The 16,761-nt window shown below is 46.6% G+C and overlaps 1 protein-coding gene across 1 annotated transcript; it reads left to right on the top strand.

Annotated features, from left to right (window-relative positions):
• The first annotated feature begins 3,651 nt into the window (after positions 1-3,651).
• Positions 3,652-15,060, top strand: LOC144135301 (uncharacterized). Its single transcript, XM_077668010.1, has 3 exons — positions 3,652-3,823; positions 13,241-13,357; positions 14,673-15,060. Exons 1-3 carry the CDS (start codon positions 3,704-3,706, stop codon positions 14,823-14,825), a joined length of 390 nt encoding a protein of 129 aa, XP_077524136.1. The 5' UTR covers positions 3,652-3,703; the 3' UTR covers positions 14,826-15,060.
• The last annotated feature ends 1,701 nt before the right edge of the window (positions 15,061-16,761 follow it).

The raw sequence follows: 16,761 nt of genomic DNA, 5'->3' as shown, positions 1-16,761 counted from the left end.
CGACAGTAAATATGCATTCCTGCTAGCACAGAACCTAGCGACCCACATGGCCTGTAGGGTCTTTGGGAGAGGACAGCCAATTTGTCAAGGCTTGGTGGTTCGTAGCTACACAGAAGGGCTTCCTAAACAAATAATTTCGCTAACGCCCAAACAAATTCAAGCCACTCCCTCTTCGTAGTGGAATAGTTCGGAGGGAGATAGCAGGGGGCTGGCGAAGGCAAGCACACGATAGTGCTCGTGCTGGCGCTGCGCAAGGAATGCGCCAATACCATTGCCAGTGGCGTCTGTGCGAAGAGAGAGAGAGAGAGGGTTGATTGATAGGAAAGGCAGAGAGGTTGGCCTTAAAAATAAATATCTGGCCTGCTACTCTGCTCTGGGGGACGGGAAGAGGAGATAAAAGAAGGTCACGATGGGGGCGATGATGATGGGAGCAGGCAGATGAAAACTACTTTAAAAAAAGGCACACTTTCTGACATCACAAACGGGAGACAAGGTCCGTGCCGCTCAAAAAGCGTGAGAGCGCTCGCGTTGCCTTTACAGTTCTAAAACTATCTGGCCAAGCGCCGAGGATCAAATCCTCAGAGAGGAGCGATGTGTCCATAGGCTTCAGTGCAGATGCGAGTATGAGTCTTTCAATGTTCTATAGTCTCTAGCACGCCACATGTGGTACATTCCGGGGAGTCCGCTTGTCCTATTAAGTGCAAGTATTTGCGCGTGAATGCCACATTTAAACGTAGTCTACGGATAACGCATGCTATAGGGCGAGATATTCCGCGAGGAACTGAAAAGGTCATCGTCGGATCTAGCCGTTTAAGGCGGATGTGGCGGGTGCCTGGCAGGGCCCAGTACCTAGCCGTCGCCCTCCTTATCAATTCCGAAAGGAGACAAGTTGTGTCCACTATAGAGAACGGTACGGCTGTACGCAGGCCACTGCTGAAGGCGCTCCTTGCTTCAGCGTCGGCGGTCTCATTTCCATCGAGTCCGCAGTGTCCGGGGATCCACTGAAACACTATACGGTGGCCGTTTCCCTGAGAAAATGATACGAGACTATTGATATCAAGAGCCAGAGCTTGGTAGGCTTTGTGGTGTAGGAAGCATCCTAAAATGTGTAGCGCAGGTTTACAGTCGGTGAAAATGCACCACTCCTGAGGCGGTTCTCCGCAGATGTGGCGAATCGATTCCCGAAGGCCCACAAGCTCTGCAGCGGTTGAAGTACACTTGTGCCCCAAAATGAATCTGCGGGTCGCCTGAGGTGCAGGGATTGCGAAAGCTGCTGTTGATGCATTTGGAGACGCAGATCCATCCGTGTAGACGTTCACACATTTGTGGTATTCTGACCAGATGTAGGCAAGTGCGAGTTGCTTCAGTCCGCTAACCGGCATCGCAGACTTCTTGATTATGCCAGGGATTATGCGAAGTTCCGTAGGCACAGAAGGGTTGAAATGGGCCAGCGCAGGTGGAGCAGTGACCGCCGCAACAAGTACTGTGAAGGCGCGAGCTTGGTAAAGGCCCCAGCAGGCACATCATTCTTCAAGAGGGTGGTAAGGGGACAGACCGTGTCGGTGATTTTCGGGATAAACCGGCCCGAGGAAACTACGCATATCGCTTGAGGAATGGGGTCTGGGGAACTTGCGAACGGCACGAACTTTGTCAGGGTCGGGCTTGACACAAGAATCAACCAAATGGCCAAGAATCTTAATTTGGCGTTGGTCAGAGCTGCGTTTCTTGGATGTAAGTTGGAGACCGGCGTGGCGGAGGCCCGCAGGGAATGTAGAAAGACTTTGAAGGGGACTTTCGAATATGCGGAAGAAAACGATAACTTCATCTAGGTAGCACAAGCACGTAGTACATTTCAAGCCACGTAGGAGCGAGTCCATCATGCGCTCGAAGGTGGCTGGAGCATTGCAGAGGCCAAAAGGCATGATTGAATTGGTGAAGGACATCTTGGGTGACAGAGGCAGTCTTCTCACCATCCCCATCCAGTAGCCTGATAGGAGATCAATAGAAGCAAAATAGCTGTTACCGTGTAGGCAGTCGAGGGCCATCAATTCTCGGATCAGGATAGACGTCTGTCCTTTTCATCTGATTAAGGTGGCGACAGTCGACACAGAAGCGCTACCTTCCAAATTTCTTTTTGTCCGGCACCATAGGGGACGACCAAGGACGGCTGAATGCTCAATAATGTTCGCCAGCATCTTGTCCAACTCTGTCTGGATGACATGGATGATATGGTGCTCAGAAAGGGAGGAACTATAGGGTCGTCTGTACATGGGGCTGGCATCGCCCGTAATTATACGATGCGTCACGACAGTAGTTTGGCCGAGAGGATGATTCCCGAAATCGAACATGTCACTGTAGGAAACTAAAAGGGTTCCGAGGGCGCTTGCGAGGTCAGGTGGCCAGCGCCCTTGTATAACACAGTTGAACTAAAAGGAAAAAAAGCTGAGCATGGTAGCAACCGCCATCACTTCATTTCAAAGGGGACGCTCCTACCTTCCATCCATCCATCCTAATCCGCCGCGATCATAGCAGAACTGAGGTCCGGACGTGAAGCGGCCTAGCGGGGATGGTTATAGAGACCAGACGGAGGCTGACCTGTGAGAGCAGAAACTGTGCATTCGGACAAAGGAAACAGTTCAGCGAGTAAAGCTTCAGTAGAGAGGCTGAACTTCAGAATCAGAAGGTAGGTGCGGTTTCCGGTGACGGTCAGGACAATGTGTGGAAGGATGACGTTATGCGAAAGGACAACGTCCTTGATTGGGTAGGTGACGTAGGCACCATCAGTAACGGGGGAAAACGGGGACATTGTAATATATACTGCGGCGTCCCGCGGTAGGAGAGTAAATTCAACGGCACTTAAGCCGGGCGGCTTGGTATCGGCGCTTTCAGAGCAGTGCGTGGGTCGTTAAAAAATCGATGCCGACGATCACATCGTGGCGACAGTGGTCGCGGACAGTGAACAGGACATTTATAGTACAACCAGAAATGCAAACACGCCCAGTGCACATTCCAACGACGGCAGCAGCACTTACATTGGCGATACGAACTGCTGAGGAAATGGCAGGTGTGACAAACTTCAAACGACGGCGAAATGAGGAGCGCAATTTTGGCGCCAATGTCGATCAGAGCAGTAACTGGTGCGCCCTACACGCAGGTACAGAGAAGGTTGCTCGCTCACCAATCGCTCTCTCTCATGTAAACGGTGTCTGAAGCTCAACCTTAGCCAATTTTTTCTTTTGTCCCTCCATTTTTTTAAGAATAAATTTGGACCATTCCCATCGATATGCTCATAAAAGTATTTTTAAATATTCTACAGTTGCTTCACAATCAAGTGATTGCAAGAAAGCTTTACTTGTTACAATAAACAAAAATTTCATCTATTTCTGTAAATTCTTTTATCAAGCGTACTACGTATTTTCTCCACTCGAATTCCTGGCTTTTTAAAAAAATTTCATATTTATTTCTTTTTTATGAATACGTTTCACGGCGCGCTGCCCCCGATTAATAATTCCTCCCTGACCAATGTCATGATGCCACAGCACGATACGTTCGCGTGTGATTCACCTCTTATCATTGTGCCTCGTGCGCGGAATATGACTACTTAATAACACATTTGCCTGCGCGGTTACGACCGCTGCGTGTGCAGAAAAACCATGCGGTCCTGGTATCAAAGGACACGGTGTACAAGACGCCGCACGCACAGATGGGACTCTCATTGGAGATAGGCACGCTCTTCTACAAGATCAACCAGACCGGGCTACGCTTTGACAAAATGGTCTACACCTATTGCTTATATTCCAGCTTGACCCACTTGGACGTTTGGGTGAGTGACTATCGTCTTTACTGTGGCTACTCTCAATGTGCCGAAAATGGCAGCAGGGCATCTATATCATCAAATGATCCACCTAGGGACCGGGTTTTGTTCGGAGGGGCTCAAGGAAATAAATCCTGCATGGTATTTTGGATACGACACCTGCATTATGACAATGACAGTAGCAGGTAGCTGTTGCGGATGGGGATAAAAGTCGTCCTCGTGGCTGTGCAGGTGTAGCGCAGCTCGTGGGAAAAGACAGATTTCGCCACTTCATTGAAATCCCGTCAGAATATTCGGGTCATTGATACAGCAGCGTCTTGATTATCGGTTGGCGGTTAGAAATAAGCAATCTTGAGTCATGTGATTACATTGTTCGAGCTGCGTGTGTGGAATTGCCTCTATGTGTCGTTGTTGGCCGAAGTTTCCAGGTTGTTGAGGTCTTTGCTGTGTTTCTTTCAAAGCATTAAGCTACCATATGGCTGCCAATGCTCTTATAATGCTGGATTAAAACAGACTGATATTAGTTTTATGTATTCAGATAAGCACCTCTCACTGCCTTAAAGTTTAAAAGGCAGCTAAGCGCGCAAAAACATATTCCCAAAATTAAAATAATAATAGAGAACGGGGCTTATCCGAAAAAACTTGGGTCATTGGGAGCACCAGGGAAAGTATTCTTGGGTTAGCCACATATAGCAGAGCCTTGCGCTGAGCGATGGCAATGCAGCTGGGGTGAATGCCCAACCCTTGTTTTGAATAATCGCATATATTAGACTACTGTAACGCGGTCAGTAATGGGACACATTTACAAAAGCTTGTAATAGTGCTCCAAATCTATGCCAGATCGATGCTTCTCTACCAGAGTAAATGCCATAGATGTATCTTTGGTACACTGAAAAGGTGCCACTTTAGTCTAATCACTGTTTTCGCGTACGTGGTTCATATAATCAGAATTGTAAAGATACCGACGCACAGGGCGTGGCGAAAGCGCACTCTTCTGACATACCCAGCAATTCTGGACAAATGCATTTTTGAGCGGGAAACCGTTAATGAACGCCACTTTTTAATATAGTGGAAGATTTCACTACAACAATCATATTCGCAGGTCACCCAACGGCAGTCGTTTACTTTTTCTGTATTTACGTTTTTACTATCGTCAAAGCGTTTCACATTGTTTTTTTTTGTGTGTCCGAGAAAGCAGGACATGGTCTGGACCTGCGTTTGCTTGCTCTACCCTACGCTCCCAACCGAACTTCTACCAATAAAGCCAGTTTTATCTTGGTGGTCATTTCGGGATTACGTCTTGGTGCTGCGCAACCGGATCATCGCTACCACCAATCATCCGACGCCAACCAGCCAGCCGGCTTTTCGCAGGCGCCCGATGCCTCCCTGGTGGGCTCCGCCAGTGAGGCATCGAGCGCTCACGACGTGGAGTACTGGCTGTTTTTCCACGCATATGAGAGCGCATCATGGCCAGTGGGACGACAGCACGGAACTCAGGAATGTTATCTTGTTATTAACTGGTGTCGCCAACCTCTAATGCAAGAACGATGAATCGGACTTCACGTGCTCTGCCTTAAAGACTAGCTTCGCCGACAGCTGTATAGAAGATGCCTGCAACCACCAGAAGCGCGCCAGTGTGTTTATGACGGAGCCTGATAAAATCGAGCATGTGCTCGATGGCATCGAGGACGATGCTTTTAATATGCTTGTGAGAACGAGCCCCACCGTCTCTGTCATCGATATTTAAATCTATGCGAGAGCTTCATCGACAGCGCTTTTTTACTCCGCAACCTTCTTCACAAACGAAGACAGTTACTAGCTAGCCTTGCGGTGACGACAGAGGCAAGCTCACTCATGATCCTGGTAAAGCACCTTTTTCCGTGAGGAGATTGCACAGTGGTTTCGCTCCTTCCTGCTATCCCGAATAGTGTATCTAACCTGCCTCCTGCACTCCAGCTCGTTTTCCTTAGCAAGTGTCCGAGGCCCTGTTATCGGTTCGCTCTCAGCCGTCAGCGACACTTACGTACTCCGAAGCCGCCTGGAAGCTCCGACAAGAAAATTTCGTTTCTTTCCGGGTTCCTGCGCAGTCGACCCAATTTCCTCCTGCCATGCCGCCACCTCAACGTCTACACCCATGTGGACACCGGAAAACTTCCGTATTTGCTATTCTACGGCACTGCTGGCTACGTTATGCGTCCCTGCTGCCGCCGCATCCTGGCCCCTGCTGCTGACGCTGGCCTCCTTGCGCGCCCCTACGCCGCACCCCAGCCTTTCCACCGCACTTCGCATCCTGACACCCTCGACTTCTCCGATCGCAGTCCGTCTATTGGCCACCATCCCCATCTTCGCGTATCGGATCGGCTTCCCCGATGGGCCACCGACCCACTCCGCCACCGCAAAACTCATCGCACTTCCGCAGGCAAGAACTCCTTGGTTCCTCGAACAGTTCAATGCCTCTGCTTTCTCCGTCGAATTTGATCCAGGTTTCTGTGAATGACACCAAGGCTTTCGCCCTTATTGTTATCCGTGCTGCTTTGTCTCTCTTGGCCAAGTAATTGTGCCGCCAGCTGGAAAACTTCCCACACCACTATATGGTTTTTTGTTTGACGCCGCTAATTCCCAACATATCATGCCTTTGTGCCCTTGCAGGGCCAAGGTAAGTGTTCAAGACGTTCTCTAGGTCATAAAATCATCGCCTTTGCCTCATCCTCTCACGATGACATCATAGGTGGGAACGTTCCCTCTCATCTCGCAATCATGGACTGCGCTCGTGGTGAAATCGAGCTTCTTCCCTCCAACGAAAGCCCGATGGGCACTACCAACCCCATGGGCCAAACTGACTGTGCTAATGTCGCTGTCTCACCATGTTCCGCTCGTCTGTGTTCACTGGGACTATGCTTCCAAACGACCCTCTATACTGGTCTCTTCCGACGCCTGCGTTTCACGCCACTGCCTACCCCTGCCATTATTAGCCGTGCTTACTGTAGCAGCTGACTGCAGCTCCCTTCCAGTCACGAATCCATTCATGCGTCCCTTCTCTCTTCTTCCCGAGAAATTCCGGAGTTACCTTTGGCGGCCTCTGCGATACTTACAAAGACAACTTCTACCCGTTCCCTGTGGCTTCTCTTCCCAGTCCCCTTTTTTCCTACTGATCCGAACCCCTGGACGTCTTTGCCCGCTAAATCGACGCTAATCGTACACTGCCGGAAAAGGCCCAGCTTCTGGCTCCGCTAGACCAGTTTAGTCCATCGCTTGACTTTTGCCTCCAACGATTGGGCCACACAGCGCCTGTTACTAATCGGATCAACACCGACCGACACCCGTCCGCCGTTGCGCCAACGACCACATCGGGTCTCGGCAGCCGAGCGTTAGGTCACTGACGAATAGAAGAACGACATGCAACCTGGCGTCATACAACCATCGCAATGTGCTTGGGCCTCCAACGTTGTCCTTGACACTCAGAAGAACGACTCTCTCTGCTTTGGCGTCACTACTGGCGTCTCAAGAAAATTACCCGCAAAGACTTCTATCCGCTGCCCCGCATTGATGACGCCGTCTACTGTTTGCAGAGAGCTCAGTTCTTCTATCATTAGACGTACGCACCGGGTACTGGCAAGTCGTGATTGCCGACGCTGACTACTTTACAACAGGCTTTGTGACGCCTGACGGGCTGTACGAATTCAACGTGATGCTATTCGGACTATGAATGCCCCTGCCTCTAGTGGGCGCATGATGGACACCATACAGCGCAGCCTCAAATGGGAAGCCTACTCGTTCACTTGGACGACATTTGCTTTCTCTCCTGATTTCGAGACGTACCTCGTTCGCTTGCGGCATGCGTTGAGATGTGTAGCTGCAGCTTGATTCCAACATAGCAGAAATCTTTCTTCGTTGCCCGCCAGTTGACGACATTAGATCACGTCGCATCTAAGGACTGTGTGCTTCTTGACCCATTAAACCTTCGTGCTGCCGCTGATTTTCTGAAACCTTCCACGATGAAGGAACCTGGTTTTAGAAGGCTATGCTCCCGTTTTCGACATTTCATCCGCAATTAAGTTTCAATCATCCCACCTCTGGGTACCCTTCTTCGCACCAACAGCGCTCCAGCCGTAGTCCTACCTTTAAAGATGCATCCAGGACGTTACGCCGTCTGCTTGCTCCCCACCCATATTAAGCCACCCCGGTCGCAATGCTTCCACTGAAATCCACACAGATGTCAGTGGCCTTGGTATGGTGTTCTTGAGCAATGTTAACTCGGGTTTGTAGGGTACGTTGCTTCATGCGCGAGCCGCGCCCTCACGAAAACGGAGTTAACGTACTCAGTTACTGAAATAATCGTGGATCGTTTGGACGATCGGGAAATTTTGGGGTTTTGCATAAGGGCAATCCTTCCAGGCCTCAACGGACCACCATTCCCTATGTTGGCTGACTTTCCTTAAAGACCAAAAGGGTCGCCTTGTTTGCTAGTCCGCACGCCTTAATGCGTTTAATATACGTGTGTTCTATCGGCCTGGCACGAAGCATATCCAGATCGACGCTTTGTGCCGCTCACGTCTGCCCACCGAATGTGCGTCCCTTCGCTCTCCGATTTTCCGCTCTTTTCGTTAAGCAATATGGCAATCGAGCAGTCCAGGGATCCCTGGGTCTCTTCTCTTCTCAGCTCTCTTTCGAACACCTAACCTACCAGTTTTGCTGCTTACATGTGGTGGAATGCCGAGTTTTAAAACTCTACACTGCGTATTGTGCCGCTTGCGATTTTCTTGCTTGCTTTCCAGTAACGAATCGCCGCAATCATTCATAGGCAACCGCGGCTGCTTGTGTTTGTTCATCGGCAGTTGCAAACGAGTTCATTGGCCGTCACTCGTGACGCCATTATTGTGTTAAACTTTACCGAACCACTATCAGTGAACACTGTTCGAATGCTAAGGGTAAGCAACCGATATTTTCGATATAGGATCTTTTTTTTATGCTCGGTAATCTGCTGTTTTATTGACTAGTGTTTGGTTGCCCTGTATATGCCCTCATGCTATTTTTGGGCTCGTGTATGAGCGGTGCGAACTGTGTTTTTTGCTTTTTATTGCGTTTGCGTCTTATTCATAGTTCTACGGTATCCGCCCCCTTTTCTGGAATCTCGGGCTGCAGTATGCCGGAAATAAATGCAACAGTATATCGAAGCTGCCTGCAGACCAAGATCCTGATCATTTTGCTCGTCTTTCGACCATTGGCGATTTTATTTTATTTGCGTAATGGGAGTTTCGCCAGTGAGTGCCTGGATCTGTTTTGGTCGGCTCTTGGTAGGGTAAAATATCTCACCTTTGTATTCATGCTTCAATAACTGGGCACGTGGCCAGTTAAACGCTTATACTTATTAAAGGGACCATTAAATGGTATATTCTGCGATTAGGAGAAGCGTATTAGCAATCGTTATTCCACCGTTCGTCATTGAACGGCAAAAATTCTTGAGGCAGCTTCATTAACACCGATGATACAGGCGATTAAATTGATGCTCCTCTTCACCCCTTCCGTTAGTGCACACCGACGCGTAAGAAAATAAAAAGTAGAGCCTGGCAGGAGTGCACACTTCCACGTCCGATCCCGCCCGCGCTCTCTGGGCTAGGCCAATAAGGACTGACGTGTCGCCTTAACCGCTTGCGACATTAAAAATTTAATCGCTTGCGACTTTAAAAAGTCATTTTAAAAATTAATTCTAAATTAAGGGCTCAACGCAGAGCTTTCAAATTACGCTCCAATACCCACAAAGGCCTAGAATATGACATTAGAATATGACAAAGGCATTAGAATATGACCATCGATATCACCCTGTCACTTACTCAAATCAGATCCCAGCTTTCCTTTTTTCTCAAAGTTCGTCATGTAATACTCCCAAAACCATTTCTTTCCTTTACACTAACATCAGAAGTGTTTTATCGAAAGATGTCGCAATATCTTCGCTAATCGACTCGTGCTCCGCATCATTAGTTGCGCTAACCGAAACATGGCTCAGTGATGTTATTCCTGATGATTCAATTTTTGTAAGCCAGACACATTTTAACATCTTTCGCTGCGACAGACCGTACCGGAGAGGAGGTGGTGTACTCTTGGCGATAAGGGATGATTTGGCAACTGTGCCTCTCATGATTAGTTCTTTTCTTGAGTGTACATGGGTTTCTTTTAAGTGTTGTTCTAAAGTTATAATTATTGGTGTTTTTTACCGTCCTCCTAACATGAATAATGGCTTTTCTTCTGAATTTAATCGAATTCTGTGTGAAATATGTACGCGTTTTCCTAACTGTACTTTACTCATATTTGGAGACTTTAACTTTCCTAGTATCAACTGGTTCACACAATCCGTCACAGCGAGTGATACTGAAGCTAACATGTTTCTTCAATCATGTCTTGACTTTTCACTATCGCAACTCATTACCAATCCCACGCGTCGCACATCGAGTACTGCCAACATTATAGACTTAATATTAACAAATAATCCCGATATTTGTTCAGACATTATTCATTTAGATGGCATTTCGGATCATGACGTAATAACAGGACGCATAACTGGTTCTTTTAACGAAAAGAAAACGACTGTTAAACAAATCAGATGTTACAACAGAGCTAACTATGAAAAAATAAATTCCGAATTCGAAATTTTTTCCACCCAGTTCATTAATCAATATTTATTGCGCACTGTTCAGCAAAACTGGGATTTATTCAAGAGTACTTTTAATAAACTTATCGATGATTTCGTTCCTCTAATGACCATTAGATGTAGCAGCAGTGCACCATGGTTTACCCAGAAGTTGCGACGTGCCAATAACAAGAAAAAGCGATTTTACCGACAGGCAGTGAAAAATGGTGTTCTAAGCGCGTGGGAAAAGTACAAGAAATGCGACAAGGACTACCAGTCACTACTGAAATCCACTCGACGTCACTTTTTCAATCACGACCTGTCATCTCTGCTAACCAACAACCCTCGTAAATTCTGGCGCATCATAAATCCTGGCTTTCAACCCGACATTTTGCTTTCCGACAGCGACGGCGTCATAATTAAAGAGTATGAATGTGCTCAGGTTTTCAACGACGCCTTCTCATCAGTATTCACCAAAGAAGACATTAGCGCATTCCCTGACTTAGATATAATCCAAGATATTTGCATGCCTGAAATAGTTATTAATGAAACTGGTATTTTAGCTTTATTAAACAATCTTAAAATAACTAATAGTTCGGATCACCTCGGTTCCAACAATAAGTTGCTGAAGAACACATCCCAAAGCATTAGCGCTGTGTTGTCCTGTTTGTTTTCGCAATCATTATCGCACGGATTAATTCCTAATGACTGGCGGATAGCCAAAGTAATACCTATATTTAAATCAGGTGAGCGTTCCTCTCCATTAAACTATCGACCCATCTCGTTAACCAGCACTGTTTGCAAACTACTCGAACATATCATTCACAGCCAAGTCATCAGCTATCTCGAAGATCATAACATTATTTTCGATTATCAGCACGGTTTTCGCAAGGGATTTTCTTGTGATACTCAGTTAGCTGGCTTTATTAATGACTTACAATTATCACTTGACGCGGGCTTTCAGGTCGACGCAGTGTTCCTGGATTACTCAAAAGCTTTCGATCGGGTTCCTCATCAAAGACTTCTACTGAAACTAGCACAGCTTAATATACACCCTAACGTGCTCGCTTGGATTGAGGACTTTCTGTCATCTAGAACTCAGTTTACCTCCGTTAATAATTCTAACTCTTCCTCTGCTAATGTGACATCTGGGGTACCACAAGGAAGCGTGCTAGGGCCTTTGCTTTTTCTAATCTATATTAATGATTTACCTGCCTGTGTAACATCTAGACTTCGCCTTTTCGCTGATGACTGCGTAATTTACCGTAACATTACTACAGACAGTGACCGCCAATCTCTACAATCTGACCTGAACGCAGTAAGCTCTTGGTGCTCATCATGGTTAATGGCAATAAACGTTTCTAAAACTAAACTAATATCTTTCACTCGCCGTACAGCTCGCATTCCAACCACTTATATTCTAAATGACAATACTGTGGAACTAACATCAACATACAAGTACCTTGGGGTGCACCTTCAGTTTGACCTAACATGGCATCACCATATCGACCTCACCCTAGCATCTGCTAACCGCTCACTTGGTTTTCTTAAACGTAACCTCAGATACGCCCCTATACACGTTAAAAAGCTTGCTTATATAACTCTAATACGCCCTAAAATCGAATATGCTGCGGCCATTTGGGACCCTATTCAAGCCTACGTTATCACTAACATTGAATCCTTGCAAAACCGTGCTGTTCGTTTCATATTTTCAGACTACTCACCCTTCACAAGCCTTTCAGCATTAAAAAAACGTGCCGAACTGGAAGATTTGTCATATCGCCGTAAACTTGCTCGCTTAACCCTTTTCCATAAGCTTTATCACCACCCATCCCTTCGCCGTGATTTGTTTCAGTCACCTGATGCTCTCTTTCCACGCCGTGATCATTCTTTCAAAGTTAAACGCGTAAACTGTCATTCATCGTCTTATGCCAATTCATTTATTCCCCGTACTATCACTGAATGGAATAGTTTGCCATCAGTCATCGCCACAGAAACTGACAATAAAAAATTCCAAGAGCTTCTTCGCTGTGACGGAAATGTGTAAATGTTTGCTGTTTTTGTTAGTGTTCAATTTTTCTTTGTGTGATGCCTTATGTTTTTTTTTACACTTACTTGTTGAAATGTATCGCGATTACTTATGATTGTACCCCCCCCCCCTATGTAATACCCTCTTCTGGAGGGCCTTTAGGGGTAACTTGAATAAATAAAATAAATAAATCCCTTTAAAGGACCGCTTTCTTCCCGGAGGCGTCCTTTGGTCATCGTGTCCTATTCCGTTATCACTCGCTGGACCATTAGCGTAGTGTGGAACAGAAAGCGATGTTGTGTCGTTTAGCGCCATCTAACATCTAAACGTAGATTCATGTGTGAGGAAAACTGAGGGAGTGTGATGCAATTAGGCTATAAAACATTTTGTCTACTTACATGGCAATATCGCTTGATCTCATAGCCAGAGTCTCATTTTTTTTTACTGGGCTTTCATTGTGGCCCATTGGTCCGGACAAAATGTGAGATCTTACGATTTTCCACTTTTGCTGGCATTTTCATAGTTACTAAGAGCGACGCCTGGAAAATTGCAAAAAGTTCTAATAATTCTTTGCTGCTATATGCGAACAGCAAAAGATGACGGAAATGATTTGCATAGCTGCGTGGCGTTTTACCCCACTGTCTCCGATATTCTATGGCCGCGTTCATGATTCTAGTCTAATTTCGCAGTCATGTAGGAGCCTGCGCGTGTTTTCCGTAAAGAAAGAAGGCACAGAGAACACCATCGCTCGTTTCTCGCCGATCATTTCCAGGTTTGCAAAGAAAAGACCTTCTACAAAAGGATAGCAGGCGGCCTGAATGTTGGGCGAACTGTTCAAACTGACGACCTCATCTACCTCTGGGATAGCGAAACGACGATGAGGTACAAAGTAAGTTGACAATGACCCGCGTCTCACTAATTTTTTTTAAAGTAAACACCAAAAAAATATGCACGCCAGAAAAGGTAAAAGAGTATGTATCAAATCTGTCCCACATTAAACAAAACACATTGCAAGATATCAACAGTTCCTACAGCCCAAAACTGATGGGAAGAATGCTACAGAAATCAAATGTAACCTGGAAGAGACAGACTGTAGTGAAATAAAGGATTATAGGAATCGATAAACACAAAGAGTTTAAGCCTAGGGCGATGCGAGGAGGAATATCGAGGGGCACTCATCATCATCATCCCGACTGCGCCCACAGCAAAACGAAGGCCTCTCCCATGTCTCTCCAACTAACCCTGCCCTTTGCCAGCTTCGCCCACCCTATGCCTGCGAACTTCTTAATCTCATCCGCTCACCTAACTTTCTGCCGGCCCCTGCTATGCTTACTTTCTCTTGGAATCTACTCCGTTACCCTTAAGGACCATCGGTTATCTTGCCTTCGCATTACATGCCCCGCCCAAGCCCATTTCTTCCTCTCGATTTCGACTAGGATGCCATTAATCCGCGTTTGTCCCCTCACCCACTCTGTCCGCTTCCGATCTCTCAGCGTTGCACCTATCATTCTTCTTTGCATGGCTCGCTGCGCTGTCATAACTTAAGCTGAGCCCTATCCGTTAGTCTCTCAAGTTTTCGCCCCGTAGGCGAGTACCGGCAAGGAGCACGATGAGCCACGTAATATAGAGGTCGTTTCGTTAAGAACCTACTGAAAGACTGATTCAATAGGATTTACAATAGCGACTCACGTATATATATCAAGAAGTGATTTGGTGTATATTAATACCGAGGGGATTAAAACTGCGGAAGGGATTTCATTTCCTGACGGAAGAATTGGAGATAAGTAATTTACTTCAATAGATTCCTTCAGTTAACGGGTGCCTTCAGTAGGTGGTGACCGAGGGAACCTAGTGTCTTTGACGCCTTTGCGTGTACACCGATAGTTAGGCAGACAGAGAGAAGGTGAATATTAAACGAATAAATAAGTGAATCACTGGAAATGGGAGCTGACATATGGTTACTCTCGAAATATCTTTCCACCTATTTCCATGGTCTATTTCCTTGCGATGAACACGTAGACCGATTGAGAGTAGCAACATTCCTCCCTTGGCAGTGGCTTACATGTATGCCAAACCATTACAATTGTTTAGTACAAATGGGACTACTCTCTCCTGAATAATTTTTTTCAGGCTTACACTGCATTGTCACTTGTTTTCCTACTGTATATAGTGTATTCTGAGCATTTCGCCCATTGTCTTCGCAGCTCGATCAAATGAACAAAACCGCCAACATGCGAACTAACATGGTCTGGCTGGTGAACAACGTGCACCTTGGAGACTACACGAATTCGTGCGAGACCGACCCGTTCTTGCGCCTCAAGATCATCAGGAACGACCTTTTCCACATCCCTGATTGACCATGCCACGCCTATTTCCCGGGCACGCTGCAGGAGGGCAAGCCACCATCACCATCCCCGTGGAGACGGGGGATTCCTGGAGATGACTAGCTATGATGTGAAATCGAATTTTTTTGTGCGTGTTTGGGTCAAACCCATGGCGGGTGTTCAGTTGTGTTTTCTGTCCTGCTTCAACGGACGAGGCTCTTACATGCCATAGTTACCCGATTTTACGACACATTTTGATTTGAAAAAGTATAGCGCCGAACAGCATCTTGCGCACAACAGCAATCGCGCTTGACATAGCTCTAGTGTCACAGCTACGAGACGACCACGGCTAGGCCTTTTTACATTTCTTAGGTGAGATGTTTGAAGCGAAAAGCTTCACTGCGCTAGGTAAAGCAGTATTCGCGTAGGCCGGAGAATGACCTTGAACGATCTTCAGCCCAACACGTTAGCCGTGTATGACCATATGTGGTACAGTTATGGTGTCGAACCCCTGACCTTGACTCATGACGTTTAGTTTAACTTTGACCTTTGAAATGGGGTGACCTTTGGGTCGGTTGATTTTAGTTTAATGGGGTTTAAAGACCCAAATCGACTCAGGCTTTGAGGGACGTCGTAGTGGAGGGCTCCGGATAATTTCGATCACCTAGGGTTCTTTACCGTGCACTTACATCGCACAGTGCACGGGCCTCTAGAATTTCGCCTCCAACGAAAGTCGACTGCCACGGCCTAGACCTTTGGGTTCCCTTTGACCTTTCACCTTACGAACATCTAAAGGGGTGATGTGAAGCCATCTGATGACATCCGATGGGGGTGTCGTAAGACATGTGGTATACCACGTCATAGCCACGTGGTCGTGTGAGTATATATAAAACGGCTGTCACGAGTGTGTAGCGGAGCTGCCATGCACGAGCGTCCTTGCTTTTCGCTTAATTCCAGGGGTTAGCCAAGTGAAGCCGCTGCAAATTTTTTCATGATGTTAGACCTTGAGGTATGCTTTACAGGGCCGTCTTTTTTGTCCGTCTATATACTCGGGTACCTGTAATGCTGCAGACCCACTGGATTTCTCGCTCAAGGAAGTCCGGTGGGGGGGGGGGGCATTCTTTCTATAAAAAAATGGCTCCACAGTCCCGGCATCTCATTCTGTGATATATTATGTGACTGCTGCATTGATTTTGGCAGAAGTCCTTACAAAAGAATGGTGTTGAGAGGTAGCCTTCCGCCATAAACCGCGGTTATGTTCTCTTAACTCTTAACGGTTCAGTATCGTGATTCAGTATCGGTTCAGTATCGGTGTAGAGATTGCCAGCCCCTTTACAATGAGTACACAAGCGACGTTTGGTCAAATGACACGGCCGAGTGGCAAATACGGAAATTTGTATGAAAATAAAAGCCTTCATTCTCATCAATTTTGGAACGCATATTACCGCTCGTTTTTCAACGCGTAATATAGTACTCTAAAGCACTACGCATTCACCAGGTTAACAAATATATCTGCTTGAAACAAGTCGTCTGAGCCTACAGGTGAAATTCCAGTCTGGCAATCCGAAGGTCCTCTGTTCAATTTCCACTGATACCAAAAATTAGCTGAGGATTACTAATTATTTGTTTTCGTCGTGATTTTTCCCTGACGACCAACGACGCTGACGCACGAGCAAGAAAGTAAATCGACAAGTTTGGGCTGCACTCTTGAGAGAACTGAATTCAGTGGTGAGTCAGCAAGCCGCAAATAAATTTAAAAGTTAGAACTCCTGAATCATCTTTTGGTTCTGTGACGGAATCTCGTAGCTTCCGGTGAAACAGCGCCATCTAAAGGCTAATGCCAGATATTTGAACAGTATGCATAAAAGCGCAATTAGAAGCAAGCCCTCTTGCCGATTTGGAGGCAAAGTGGATTAGCGCGCCATTTTTTTATGTGAAAGGGGGCCCTTTGAATCCCCTTGCTAGAAAC

Source organism: Amblyomma americanum, chromosome 5 (genome assembly GCF_052857255.1).
Source record: "Amblyomma americanum isolate KBUSLIRL-KWMA chromosome 5, ASM5285725v1, whole genome shotgun sequence".
In the NCBI taxonomy this organism is placed as follows: domain Eukaryota; kingdom Metazoa; phylum Arthropoda; class Arachnida; order Ixodida; family Ixodidae; genus Amblyomma; species Amblyomma americanum.
Note: the sequence above shows the minus strand (reverse complement) of the source record. Positions and strands in the feature narration are given on the sequence as shown.

Excerpts from the sequence above, each read along its gene's own strand:
- LOC144135301 (XM_077668010.1), top strand. The coding sequence starts at position 3,704 with ATGGGACTCTCATTGGAGATAGGCACGCTCTTCTACAAGATCAACCAG. Across the intron at positions 3,824-13,240 it reads TGACCCACTTGGACGTTTGG|GTTTGCAAAGAAAAGACCTT; the intron begins GTGAGTGACTAT and ends GATCATTTCCAG. Across the intron at positions 13,358-14,672 it reads AAACGACGATGAGGTACAAA|CTCGATCAAATGAACAAAAC; the intron begins GTAAGTTGACAA and ends TTGTCTTCGCAG.